This window comes from Nicotiana tomentosiformis, chromosome 2, assembly GCF_000390325.3.
Source record: "Nicotiana tomentosiformis chromosome 2, ASM39032v3, whole genome shotgun sequence".
Lineage (NCBI taxonomy): Eukaryota > Viridiplantae > Streptophyta > Magnoliopsida > Solanales > Solanaceae > Nicotiana > Nicotiana tomentosiformis.
In genome coordinates this window covers 182,625,439-182,638,984 of record NC_090813.1, presented here as the reverse complement: position 1 = coordinate 182,638,984, position 13,546 = coordinate 182,625,439, and the positions used below count along the sequence as shown (strand labels likewise).

The window sequence follows — 13,546 nt, the reverse complement described above, 5'->3', positions numbered from 1 at the left end:
GCTTGTTGTATATAAACTTTCAAAATATCTTTTCCTCCCCCAATATGGGACAATGCTCCTTTGCAAAGGAAAAAATTTTAAAATTTTATTTTTTTCCTTTATTTCCTATTCACAACACTTTTAAGCTAAAAAATCTAACATATTTTATGTAAGAGTGAATACTCCGAAACCCCCTAAACTATCACGTTTTTTGTTAGTTACCTACTTAAACTATCTGGTATCCTCAAAATCCCCCTTAACTCTATACACCTATATATTAAAAAGCCTTCGTCGATTTTTTAGTGGTGAGTGTGATACACCCTTCTATAAACTCAGCCTAATCTAATATATCAGTTTAATTAAGAATTTTAACTAATAATAAAGAATAATTAAATGGGTAAATGTTTGGGGGTTAAAAAATCAAAAAAAGAGGGTGAAGGGATAAACACATGGTCATTTGTAAAAAAAATTTCTCTTCCATCTCCTTCGATAATGGCTACACAATGTCTCAATCGTGATTTTTACCATTAAACTTCGATTAAACGTTGGATTTTTCCATTAACCTTCGTTTTCACTGAAAATTTTAGTTTAATACGAGATTTGGGATTAAAAAATTAGGGTTTGGTAAAAATTTCAGCTAAGGTTTGGTAAAAGTTATGGGCTTTGGGTGGACTGAGTAGTATTGAAAAAAGAAGACATAAATGAAGAAGAAAGATAATTTTAGAAGAAACAAGAGAAGAAGCAAATTTCATATGAAACCCATAAGAATAAAAGAAGAAGAAAGATTAAAAAAATGAAGAAGAAGACTAGAATACAAAGAAAATAAAGGAAAAATAGAAAAATTAATTCTTAAAGAGGGTAACAGTAATTAACCATTTGGGACGGCCAATTGGGGTCATTTTTATGTATAATTCCATCTCCCACGCGCCTTTTGGCGAGTTACCTTACATATTTCATTAAAAAATCGACGAGGGTTTTTAATATATAGGGGGATATAGTTAATGGATTTTGGGGACACCAGATAGTTTAAGCATATAACTGACAAAAATGGAATAGTTTAGGTTTTTTTTTTAGAGTATTCACTCTTTACGTAACTATAGTTAAATAGTATATGTTACGTTTTCATTTTAACTTATCACTAAACTGTGGTGAGTTAGTGTTATTTAGTGTAAAGTGAAGGTGCGAGTATACTTTTTCCAACTGAGAGAACAATTTGAAAAGAATTCAGGAAAAAGTGATTTGGAAAATTATGTGAAAGTTGTAAACGTGTTTGGATAATTTGTGTATAGCTGGCAAAGGCTCAATGGTAAAATCATGACTAAATTTCTTCCCGTTTTCCTATTCTACAACCAGTAGTGATTAGACTACACAAAAAGGGAAAAAGAGGAAAATCGCAATTATGAGGTATCCAAAAGAGATTGTTAAAAAAGAACTTTTAGGAAACTATATATATATATATATATATATATATATATATATATATATACACTTATATATTTTGTTGGAACATTGGAACAGAGACAGCTTGCAGATGCCATGGTACAAGAACAAGGCCTTTGTTTACGGGATCCAAAATTTGAAGGTTGCAAGTACACTATAATCAAAATTTATTTTATATATAAGGTGTCATTGTTTATATATCACTATTTTCTATATATATATATATATATATATATATATATATATATATATATATATAATTTTTGTCGAACTTTACGGGTGTCGCTAACCCTTCTTGGTATAGTATAGATCCCCCGAGATGATTTGCCCGCTTTCCTTCACGAAGGAAGTTTGTACGTATGAATTAATAGTCATAGTATAAGAAAGATGACGTAAAGCATGGAATGAGATTAATGCATTGAATGCCCTTTTTTAAGGGATTGTGATAGAAAAAGTTGTGATACTTTCGCAAGGAGGAACTAGACTAGGTTGCACTGTTCCAAAAGAAAAAAGTATAGCTTGCACGTTGAACCATATCTATATCTATTAATGGTGAAAGGTCTATTTTTCAATTGTTGATCGATATAATAATCATACAAATTCTTTTCCCAGAAAATGAAAAAGATATTATGGTGATCTAAAAGTTGTGTTCGATTAAAGGAAAATTGAATTCCGAAATAAAATTTGCAGAAGAATCATCCAGAAAGCTCGATTAAGATCTGTGATATATCCATAATGAAGGATAGTTGAACACATCAGCAGCAAAATTGAAATCATGAGAAGTGAAATTTATAAATACCCAAAACATCCAATTAATTGATCTAATAAAATATTATATATTAAAATAAAAAGTTAAAACTAGAATTGTAGGGGGCACTCAGTAAAGAGAACCCCTCCAAAAATAGGCGTATGTCACTATTTGCAGCGCGCACACGGTATTCTTTAGTAAAAGGCGAAAGAATAGTTCGCTTTGTGCTCACTGCGTGGCTGCGTGGGTTTTCACTTCCCCTTGCGCTATCATTATATACAAAACAAGTAGTTTGGACTTACTCTATATGTTTCGATGTGGGACGCTCTCATTCTTTCTCCTCTAACTTCTAAGGCATCAATGTACAAACTCTTTTCTTCTTCTTATTTCTTCTTTTCATCATTTCCTTCACTTAAGATGACCTACATGTTTCTGGTAGAAGGGATTTTATGTGGTTCTCCATCTCTGCTGGATTTAGGATTTTAATTCTGTGTTAAACTTTTATGGTTCTGAGTATTAAACCTATTATATTATGGGTTCGGATTCACTATATGTTGGGATTTTTGTGAATTTTTACACTAAATTTATACTCTACGTCGAAAGTACTGGATTCAAATGAACCCGGTACAATAACACTACATACGCCTCTACTTCATTGTATGATACTTTTTTTTGCTTTTCACCTAATATTAGATAGTTGTATTGAACTATTAATGCCCCGACTAATCTGAATTCGCGTCGCATCAGGCTCATTAAGGAAGTGCCCCTGTATATTAGTATGTTATTCATTCCTATGGCTCGAGCTAAGAAGTAAAAAGTGATTCATATCTTGGTAATTTTAAATAAATAGATGCTCACAAGCTGATGATCAAGTGCTTCATAGAATGTGTTAGACTATATATCTTGAATTTCCAATGCAGGTTTTGATGACTTTTAGTTTTTGGTTTAAACTATGTATACATATGGAAAAATAATTTAGAACTTAGATATGAATCCATTGATTCTATATCTTAGATTCTCCTCTGTAGCAGCAGTTGTCGATTGTTAGAGTTAAATCTTTTTACTGTTAATGACTTACTTTAAGCTGGATTTGAAGTTATACTTCAGTTCAGCTTATGACAATTCCTCTTGGCATACTTGATGAACTGTGTAGTAACAAATGATGCGAAAGTATAGTCCAGGACATGGACATTAGTCTTCTCCTAGGAGATGATATGAAGGTTGACCTAGGAGTCCTCCAAGAAAGAAATATGGTACAGAGCAATGTCGCATGTAGAATTTTGCATATTGTATATTTAAGTTATATGCACAGACAATGTAAAAATTTACACTATTTTTACATTGTCAATGCACAAAACTTAAAGTCATTTAATGAACTATTTTTTTTGGTATATCAATGTCAAATCATAAGAAATTAAATTGGGTTTGTTGTTAGTGTCAGATCACACCCCTTTGATACAAGGTGTCTTCGCTAACGGTACTTCAAACAACAATAACATACTCAGTGTAATCTCACAAGTGAAGTCTAGAGCTATTGGTGTTTCAGAGTGTTGGCCTTTCCCTGACTATGAAAAACAGGCCACAGGAATATCACATTGCTAGATATCCAAGAGTTGCACTATCTGCATTGCTCTTTGTTTGACCCTTAAACCATAGCTGGTTCAGATTGTTGTATTTTATCCAATTTTCTCTCGCAACTCTGTTAAATGATGTTGTAGTATTGGAAATACAGAGCAAAAACATGGAAACTTATCTTGAAACATCTGCAACAAAGTAGTTCTGTTAGCGTACAACAAAGAGAATGTAAGGACATCCCATTCAACTAAAATTAGCAAAGATTTCGTAGTGAATCGGCTGGAATAGTCCAACACCTGCCCCCCATTCCCCGAATCTGAGTGACCGGGTTAAATCTCAGTAGATCATGGAGGCAAGTCATGCTCAAGAACAATGAGCTTTGGCAAAACTCTAAAAGATGGGGAAGGGAAGAGGGACCTCATGCACTTCGTCGTTCGAGGGGCTAACTGGACGAAAAATTTATAATCAAATAACCCAAATAGTTAGAGCTAGAGATATCCAACTGCAAATTTACAAGGTATAGAATTTCATTTTGAAAAGCATAAGTTTTACCCGAAAAGTGGGTACTACAGTTAGTACATATGTATTCTACAATGATATACTTGAACTCAGCTATCAAGCTGCATAATACGCAAAGCTAAGATCAACTTTACAATTATCACACTAAAAAAAGAAGCTGTAAACATCGTAAAATACAATAATGTAGGTATACCACATAGCAAGCAGATAATCTAAAAATGTTAAACTGCAACTTAGCTCCATAGTTGATGCTAAACTCCACTGCACCTAAGTGCTAGCAACCATGCCTAAGAGATGATCAGCTATCATCATCATCATCATCATTAGAATCTAGAAAGCTAAAATTCATTCCTCCATCGAGCTTGATGAGCAATGTTCCTCTATTCTCCTCAGTCCATTCAATACGTTCTTTCTTCAAAAGCTCAATTACCTGCGAATAGCAACAGGTACTTTACCGTGACTGTGCATGGTACCAAGATAAACATACAAAGAGCAGATTATTTGCAGTTTTTCCTATGATATTACAGGAGACATTCAAGAAAAATATTCTATCACGTGTCTGAATTCAATGCAAGGAATCTAGCAACAGAAACTTTAAAGAGGAGGAGGTGGGAACTTGGATTCCATACAGAATTTTTCAGTTTTGACTTCCCAACTCCATGCATCCCGCATCCTGTGATAACCCTGAACAACCGAACAGCTGAGCACAAGAAATGTAACAACATATTATAAATCTTCAGTATCCACTTCTGACACAAAATATCATGAACTACACTTAACCCATTAGCTCAAAGATGCTTACATCGTACATATGCACCAAACAGAAGGTGAAGCTTCATAAGCCTCATTGCTGGTTTAACATGTTGACCATGCAAATCAATAGTTATCATGTTTTCTATGTTCTTGTTTCTGCAATGGAAGCTCAGTTTAACAGGGAAATCTAATAAAGCAATGAGATGATATTAGAAAGAAAAAAAACTGATATGTTATCCACCTGGCTGCAAATATATCCTGGCTAGCTTTCTCATCAGCTTCTTGAGCCTTTCTGTTATGTAGCCTGCCCTGAAGCAGCGTCCAAATAAGGAGAATAAGAAACAAACATATATTAGCCTATCGTGATAAATGAAATATCCAATAGCTACTGCTTAAGTTTTGTAAAAGGGAGGCTGGTAGGCGTTGCTGTAGATAGTGCATCTACTAGATGCCAACTGAATAAAAGTTTACTTACCTTAAAAAAGTTAAAAGCACACAAAAGTTAGAAATCTACTGGAATCTTTATAGTTTCACAAGCGAATTTCAGTGACAACTAAACTTCGAGTTAGTTTACCAAGAGCTGTACAAAGAATTGCATGTCCCTATGCAAAACCAAGCAGAAGGCATAGAAAAAGAAAAATGGAGATGCACCTTATTCATGTTGATACAGAGTTAGATAAGCAAAACATAAACAGCTATCATCCTCATTCCATTTTAGCGACCCAGTTCCATATAAAGGGTTAACTTGATTTATTTTCATTCTAACATCAAACAAGATTTGTCTATTCCTTGGAAATAAATATTACACATTTAACTGTTCAAAAAAATAAATATTTTACATTAAGAAATTTTATTAGAGTTGCCAGTCACAACAAAAGTTACACAAAATAACGCAGGCTAGCAGAAGAGAAAACTGATATACTTATCCAAACTTTATGAGCAATCTATCACATAACAATTACATCACATAGAGCAAAAAGTGATGTAAGTTGTATGTGAAGAATAAAACATACTCTCTCCGTTTCAATTTATGTGAACCTTTTCAGAAAACGAGGGTCAAACTAACTAATTTTCGCTGTGAATTCGGACAAAAAAATTTACATATCCAGAAACTATACAAAAAGTACTATAAGTCACAATAGTTAACAATTCATAATATAAAAATAAAAGTATTTGCAAAAACGTGGTTTAAAAAAAAATTGTTTGACTCCCCCAAATAGTAATAGGTTCACATAAATTGAAACAGAGGGAGTAATACTTTTCAAACAACGCAGTCTAACAGTAAAACGCAATATCTAACATGAAATTTTGCCCAACTAGCAACAGCAAACATTGAACATGGAGAAAAAAGTAGTCAATAATCACTTTATGAGGCATATTGCATCCAAGACTCCCACATTTTGTTTACCTGATCTGCAAGATAGGCAGCATATTCCTTCTGGCCATTTGAAAAAGCTGTTGTAGCCTGCAACTCAGTGTAATTTTTCAAGCTCTTAATTTGAAAACTTGAACATATCAAAAGATGTATAAGAAAAAAGAACATAACACAATGAACTTATAAAATATGCACACCTTCTGATAATGGGATTTCATTGACTCCCAGTGTTGCTTTGAAGCTTCACGGAACAGATGATACTCAGCTCCCTCATCTGTAATAGGAGAGAGATTCAAAGTAGTAAATAAATGGACACGATTTCTGCAAACATCTAAAACCTTGCAATATGCTCCACCAGGTAGATGGAGGTGGGGGCAACGGAGGAGGGAAAGAGGACAACAATTATTTATCCACAAATAAAAATGCCTGGATAAATTGTTTGGTCTTTTGGTGGCAACAGTGAAACTATGCCATATCAAATGGCTATTTAATAATTTCATTGACTTAAACCCATTCTGTAAGACGTATTCTGTAGAAATACTTCTGCAAGAAAAAATGTCACATTAAGAGAGACTCTCTAGTAGGCAATCAGAGGTTAAGTGATGAGTGCCGTAAGAAGGTTTATTCTGAAGAACCATGATGCTAAAAGAAATATCTGAAATCTCTTCAATGTCAAAAAACGAATCAAAGTCTCAAAAAGAAAAAATCCTGAAAGTTTAAAAAAGTTAAATGTGTTTACAGTGTTTACATCTGAATGAAATCAAAATATGCAAAGAAAGAAATTGTCACAATACCATTGATATGCTGCGGCGGTGGAATATCATTAGGACAAGATTCAAACCTTCGTCCCAAAGATGTCATTTTCTTCACTACATTCTTCCAGTTCATAGTAGTTGGTTCGTGCTCAGCACTCTTGGGGGTTGGCATATTAAACAAAGATTCCAAGATCTCGTGAGGAAGTTCTGGCCCAGAATTTCCTGATGTAGATGATGAAGAATGCGCGAAATTTCCTGCAAGACTTTTTGACTGATTCCTGAAAGAAACCAAACAATTATTTGATCCAGCGACAAGGCTTATAGAATTAACTTCCAACTGAAGGAACCAAAGACAAGAAAGACTGTTTGACTTTGGTACAGATTACTAAATATCATTACGTAAACATACAAATGTTCCAAGGAACCAAGATCCAACATACCAAAAAACCTCTAGAATCAACATATTACCAAATCCCAACATAGTTAATTTATTTCTTTGCCTTGCTTTATAGTAACTCACATCCTGTTTCTTAACAAAAAACAGGATATCACTATAACTGCAATCAAGATAGAGCTCTCATGTGTATATACTTCTGTTTCAAAGTCATTCTTGCTTCTTTTGCTAATGACGGTGGTGACCGGGCCAGCTTGCGAGCACCCTTCCGCATATCTTCTCTATCAATCCTTTTAGCTTTATGCATTAGGCGTTGTAGTTGGAGAATATAGTGTTCTACAAACTTGTGTTTTCACCCAGTTTACTATTCTTGATTTGGATAAGCATTTAGCTTTTTAATATTAGGATAGATATAGGCGATATGGGAATAAGGTGTGGCCCCCATCCATCATCTGTAATTTTTGTTAATCAGTAAAGCAACCCACCTAGCGCTCCAAGGTTGGAATTAGGCTGTTTGGGGAAAAAATATATGTCCTTAACCTTTACCCAGCTTCAGGATCTACGTCCAACATAAAGGATACTGATAACGTAGAAAAACTGAGAGTAATTGAAAAGGCACATGTCCTGCTTAAAGGACAGAAGGGGAATTATCTTGGAATGTGATGCAGTATCTGCTATATTACCTGCCAGGATGCCCCCAAAACCACACATTATCTTGAAATTCCCCTTCAGATGAATGAGAAGTAGAATCAGATGTCCTATCAGTAAACTGCAAGAAAATTGTCACTGAACATCAGATCATCATTGTAGCGATCTTTGAAGGGCTTGTGGCCAATGTTATGGAAAATTGGAAAACAAAAACTTTAAACGATTTAATATTTTTTTTAAAAAGGCCTCCTAAGGAGATTTGGTAAAACCAAATGGTAATTGTCTGAATTTAGTTATAAAAAGTTTCAACACCTTAAGAAAAAATTAGAAATTTTATCGGCATACTGTCACTGGACACCACTAAGTGTCCATGGACTTAAAACACTCGTAAGGCAGAACCAACCCCAAACAGACATCTAAAAGGCAATTGCAAGATTTCTATTAGTTTGACAAAAAAAGTTCTGGTTGTTAAAAGATAATTTATTCATTTCCAGAAACAAGAGTATATTGGTAGGTATTTACAACGATAGCAACTTTACATTTTGTGTAAGGTGCTTAGAAAATCTAACATGGCCTCTATGTCATTTGCAATTGCCATGTTACACCACTAAAACAATAAAGAAATACATCTGTTAGTACGACACCTCTTTTCTCTTCAACAAATACACGGTTTTCTTTGTAAACCACCTTTTCTCCTCCTCCTCTCGTTCTTCTCCTTCTACCAAAATGATTGCCCAAAACATTTTGGGAGCAGAAAACCCAAAACCCCACTACCAAGACGTTCAGCTGAAAGGTAGCCATTTCAAATTGACATCAAGCTTTTCGGAGACTAGGAAACATAAATATTTTGAGCACAATAAGATGAGGGAAAATATGCCAGCATACTTACTAATTTAAAGCAACGAGCTAATCATATGCCAGCATACTTCATTTTTTTTTTTTTGTGTGTGTGTGTGTGTGTGCGTGCCGGGGGGTGGGGGGGTATACGAGAATACACGTGTACTTCTTTTGTTCATCCAAAATCAAATCAAAGGTAAAACCTTCATCACCCCTAGGTACCAAATTGATCATGTTAAGTTTTACAACATTAAATCAGCGAAAAGTCAAAATTTAGGTGCTTCAAAATCCATAGCTTAGTATCTGCATAGCAGGACATTTTCAGAAATTTTTAATGACAAAATAAAGACATTAATTTGATAAAATGAATAAGTCTCTTTCTTAGTTGTTCAGCACTGTCTATTTTACATAAGAAACCAGTGCCAGCTTTTACATAGGTATCTTCAGCAATTCATGGTATAGCTTCCTTGCTTTTAGCTTACTACAGTCTACAGACAATTATTCGCAAAGGTATTTGCCCATTATATTTATACCACATGCAATCTAAAACATCAGAACCCAGAGAGAAAGAATATATGCCATAGAGAAAGATAAAGGGGAGATAAAAAATGAAGCTAAATAGTCAGCAAGAATAAAATGAAATGTTGGTGGTATTTGAGCACCAATCAGGAACGCATAAAAACTATAATGTTAACCAAAAGGATAGAACATAATAAATGGACTGCAGAAGAAAAGAAAATAAACCTACACCATCACTTGAATGAAGAGACACTGCCTCTTCTTTGCTGCTTGCACTATAGTCGCTAAACTTAGGTTGCTCATTAGAGGAAGCTGATAATTCAAGCAGCACGCTCAGAGCCTGGAAGAGAAGTACGAGCATTATGAAACCAAATTAAAGGAGAAGAAATTAAAAAAGTGGAAGCAGTGAAAATAGAACTGCAATAAGACATATATCTGGCCAGATTATACTATAAAAAGAAATCATAAGAATAGTTAACCAACTGGCAGTCACTAGTTCTTCCATTTTTATTCCTCCAAATTTTATGTCAGATGTCAAAGCATCAAGTTATGATCCGCAAAACAGCAATGAGGAAGCTGACAATGAAAGCACAGCAAATGACGAAAACACCAAGAGAGTCGCAAAAACATAGTAAAAACTCAAACCCCATACATGGCACTACTAAACTATGAAAAATAGAGAGAAAGTGATGTTTCAAGAAAGCCAATGTGCCATGACAATGGTAGCAGAGAACTGTTAGGGACGTCAGTTCGAAGGAAAGTTGTTGCTTCAACTTGCTTCCATAGGTTAAATGGCAAAGAAGCTGTCAGCAGAACAAAATGTTCTAAATACAACATCAACCCTCCAGGTAGACAATCTCGACTAACTATGAGTACACTGATTGGGAAATGAGCTTCAATACAATATCAGACAGGACATATACGAGACATTGTCACTCAATTTTATGCTAGGCTTAACCAACCAAATTAATCTGAACTAACAAAGAGCAAATCTAGACAGATTGCAATCCTATGCCTCCAAAATCAAAAGAGAGTTTACTGGGATAAAGCTTGGTCCAGTTTTATGCCAACAGATTGTGCCGCATGAAATTGGACTGACGGATGTAAATTATGTCATACAAAATGACCAAGTTTGCTCTAGAGATAGATTTGCCCATTAATATCGTACATGGAAAAGACCAACCTTAAACTTCAGCCAAACAACACTAGAACTTGAATAGCAATTGGGAAACTGAATCATGTCTAACAAAGTAAACAAAATTAAAAGAGCTTTTTTTGGACCAGTTAACTAAACTAAACGAGAATAGATCTGAGTCATATCTTCAAATTCACAAAAAGTACCCAATCTTTTGAAATGACAAGTAATAATGGCCAAAGACAACCTCAAATGGAAAGGCGGTATATTAATGACAAGACAAGCATTGGCATCCAACACATAAAGATATTTATGATTGTATAATAAAATGGCAATCTGACTATATAGGAACTAATTATAAACACAACGTGAGAACAAGACTATTTATGAGACCTTCACTAGAAAATATCACAACATATGATGATCCTATCTGAATTACGGTAAACAACACTAGTATTTGAATGAGGAAGAAAAGAATTGGATCCAAGCCTCGGTAGAGCGGAAAAAAATTGATTTGAAACAAATGGATAAAGTCAAACAACATTTACCTTCTCAACTTCGTATCCGCATTGACCTGCATTCAACGAAATGTCTAGTTACAAGGCCATTAACCAAGTGAAAAGGACTCTATCTATTTTCATTATAGTTCAATATATTATTCATCAAAAAATTATAGTTCAATATGCTTTTGAGTATGACCACACAAAACTACACTTAACCTAATCTTGAAGTTACACTTCTGATGCAGCAGAAATTTTCTCAATTTTACATTGTGGACATTGAGATTGAGCCTTCACACAATGACAAAGTTGCCCCTTTCAGTGACCTGTTGGTGTGCCTACTCATCCCCCAAAGCCTGGGGACACTTCGAGCACGAGGTACGCCCTCTTATGATACACATTGGTTTACTTCCACATGCTTTTTATTATTTTTCTTCGGTTTAAATGATAAGGAAGAAATAACGCTCTCTTTGTCATTTACTTCACGATAGAAAGCTATACAAGTGTCTGTCCAAATTGTTAATGTCAGCACACAATAAAATCAGCAAGATACTAAATTCAGCTATGATACAACCACAGAGGTCACTGTTGATTTAGCACATATATTTTCCACAACCTTCGCCAGACCAAGACATGCATTGCACCTTCCACTGTTAACATAGTTATGTTTTTTTTTTCTTTTTCCTTTTACTTCTTTCACAAATTTGAAACTAAAAAATAGCACTCACATAGAACATCTCTGACGACAGCTAAGCTCAAATCAGAGTCCTCCCCAAGCATGGAACACAAAAACTGCTCAACATCATCATTGCTCGCCGTTTCATCACTTAAACTCTTGAATTTTGAACAACTCTTCTTCGGAATTGACCTCACGTAATCCTTCCCTATCATCACTGAGACTGTTCCTGTAGCAGCTACCAATTTCTTCGTCTTAGCCTTGCGCTGAGCTGAGTTTTGCAGTGATTGACCCCCAACAAACATGTCCGAGTTGTTACTCGAATCCAAGCTCGACCCAATATTCCCACTCGAGCTCGAGCAACTCGTGATCTTATCCTCTTCCCTATGCTCCAGCAAATCACTCAGAATATTCATCGCTTTGTTCAAGTTTCCATTTGCCTCTTTATAAGCACATTCTGCTTCCTCTATAGATACAGAGCTAAACGCATCCGTTAAAACCTTTAAAACACTATTCTCCCCTACTTTGCTATTGTCAGAACCATTAACAACATCGCCTTGTTTAGAAGCTTTTGATCTCTTCTTCTTCTTCTTCTGGTGCTTCATTTTCTAGTCAGTTACTATCATATACAACAGAATTGCTACAAGATTACGCTACGTGCAAAAAAAAACAACATTCATAACTACAAAAGCTGAAAGCGAATCATTTACGAGATTTTGAGCTTCTAGGCATATACTTTTGAGCGACAATTACACATGTAGCTACTATTTAGACCAAAATACATAATAAAATTTTCGAATCGATGTTCGAGAATCTCCCAACAAACTGAAACAATTCATGAAACCCTAAATCAAGAGACGAACAAAAGCTGAATCGGATCAACCGGTTGCTAGGTTTTGAGCTTCTGGATATGAAAAATTACTCATGTAGCCACTATTTAGACGAAAATACACAGCAAACAGTTTCGATCAAAGAAAAAAAAATCAACTTATCAATAAGGAGATCGAAACTGAAATTTTCAATTATTGTGTGGTTGACTATCGATAGAGAATGAAATGAAGGAGGAGGTCTGTTTTGCAATTATTGCGGTTTCCAAATTCCAATACCAGTGAGAAATGCGAATCTGATGAAACGCGAAAAAGGGCGATTGTGGAAATTTTGGGGGAAAGATCTGTGGGACCGGTTGGAACTACTAGGGCAGAGAATCGGGGACTAGATTTAGCCTCAGTTTTATTAGGTGAGCGTGTGGACATGAGAATTTTAAAATTCCAAAGAAATTGTTTTTCAAGTGAAAATAAGGGGGAGAGTCCCACTAAATGGAGTATGAAAGAATAATGTGTATACAGACTTTACCCCTACCCTGGGGTAAAGAGTATGTTTTCGATAGAAACTCGGCTCTCTCCATTCAAGAACTTCTCACCTTGCTTCTGGGGTGACTCGAACTCACAACCTCTTGGTTTGAAGTGGAGTGTGCTCACCACTAGAGCAACTCACTCTTGTTTTGTTTTTTAAGTGGAAAATGTTATTTGAAAATTAGAGTTGTATTTGGACATGAATATAATTTTGGGTTGTTTTTGAATTTTTGTGAGTGATCTGAATAAATTTTTGAAAAATAATTTTTTGAAAGTTTTTAAATTTTCGAAAAATTCCAAAATTCATCTTCAAATGAAAATTAAAAATTTTATGACCAATA

The 13,546-nt window shown here is 34.8% G+C and overlaps 1 protein-coding gene and 1 non-coding gene across 2 annotated transcripts; both read right to left on the bottom strand.

Moving 5' to 3' along the window:
* Positions 1–2,291: 2,291 nt before the first annotated feature.
* LOC117273114 (U5 spliceosomal RNA) lies at positions 2,292–2,408 on the bottom strand. Its single transcript, XR_004503077.1, has one exon. It is a non-coding gene; the product is annotated as a U5 spliceosomal RNA (small nuclear RNA).
* A 1,837-nt stretch (positions 2,409–4,245) lies between these two features.
* On the bottom strand, positions 4,246–12,941 carry LOC104118892 (SMR domain-containing protein At5g58720). The gene is made up of 11 exons (XM_009630273.4): positions 11,906–12,941; positions 11,226–11,251; positions 9,772–9,882; positions 8,222–8,307; positions 7,184–7,422; positions 6,587–6,663; positions 6,423–6,479; positions 5,256–5,323; positions 5,064–5,170; positions 4,891–4,961; positions 4,246–4,691 (listed from the first exon to the last, which is right to left on the bottom strand). The coding sequence occupies exons 1-11, from the start codon at positions 12,456–12,458 to the stop codon at positions 4,560–4,562; spliced, it is 1,527 nt and encodes a 508-aa protein (XP_009628568.1). The 5' UTR covers positions 12,459–12,941; the 3' UTR covers positions 4,246–4,559.
* Positions 12,942–13,546: the final 605 nt, after the last annotated feature.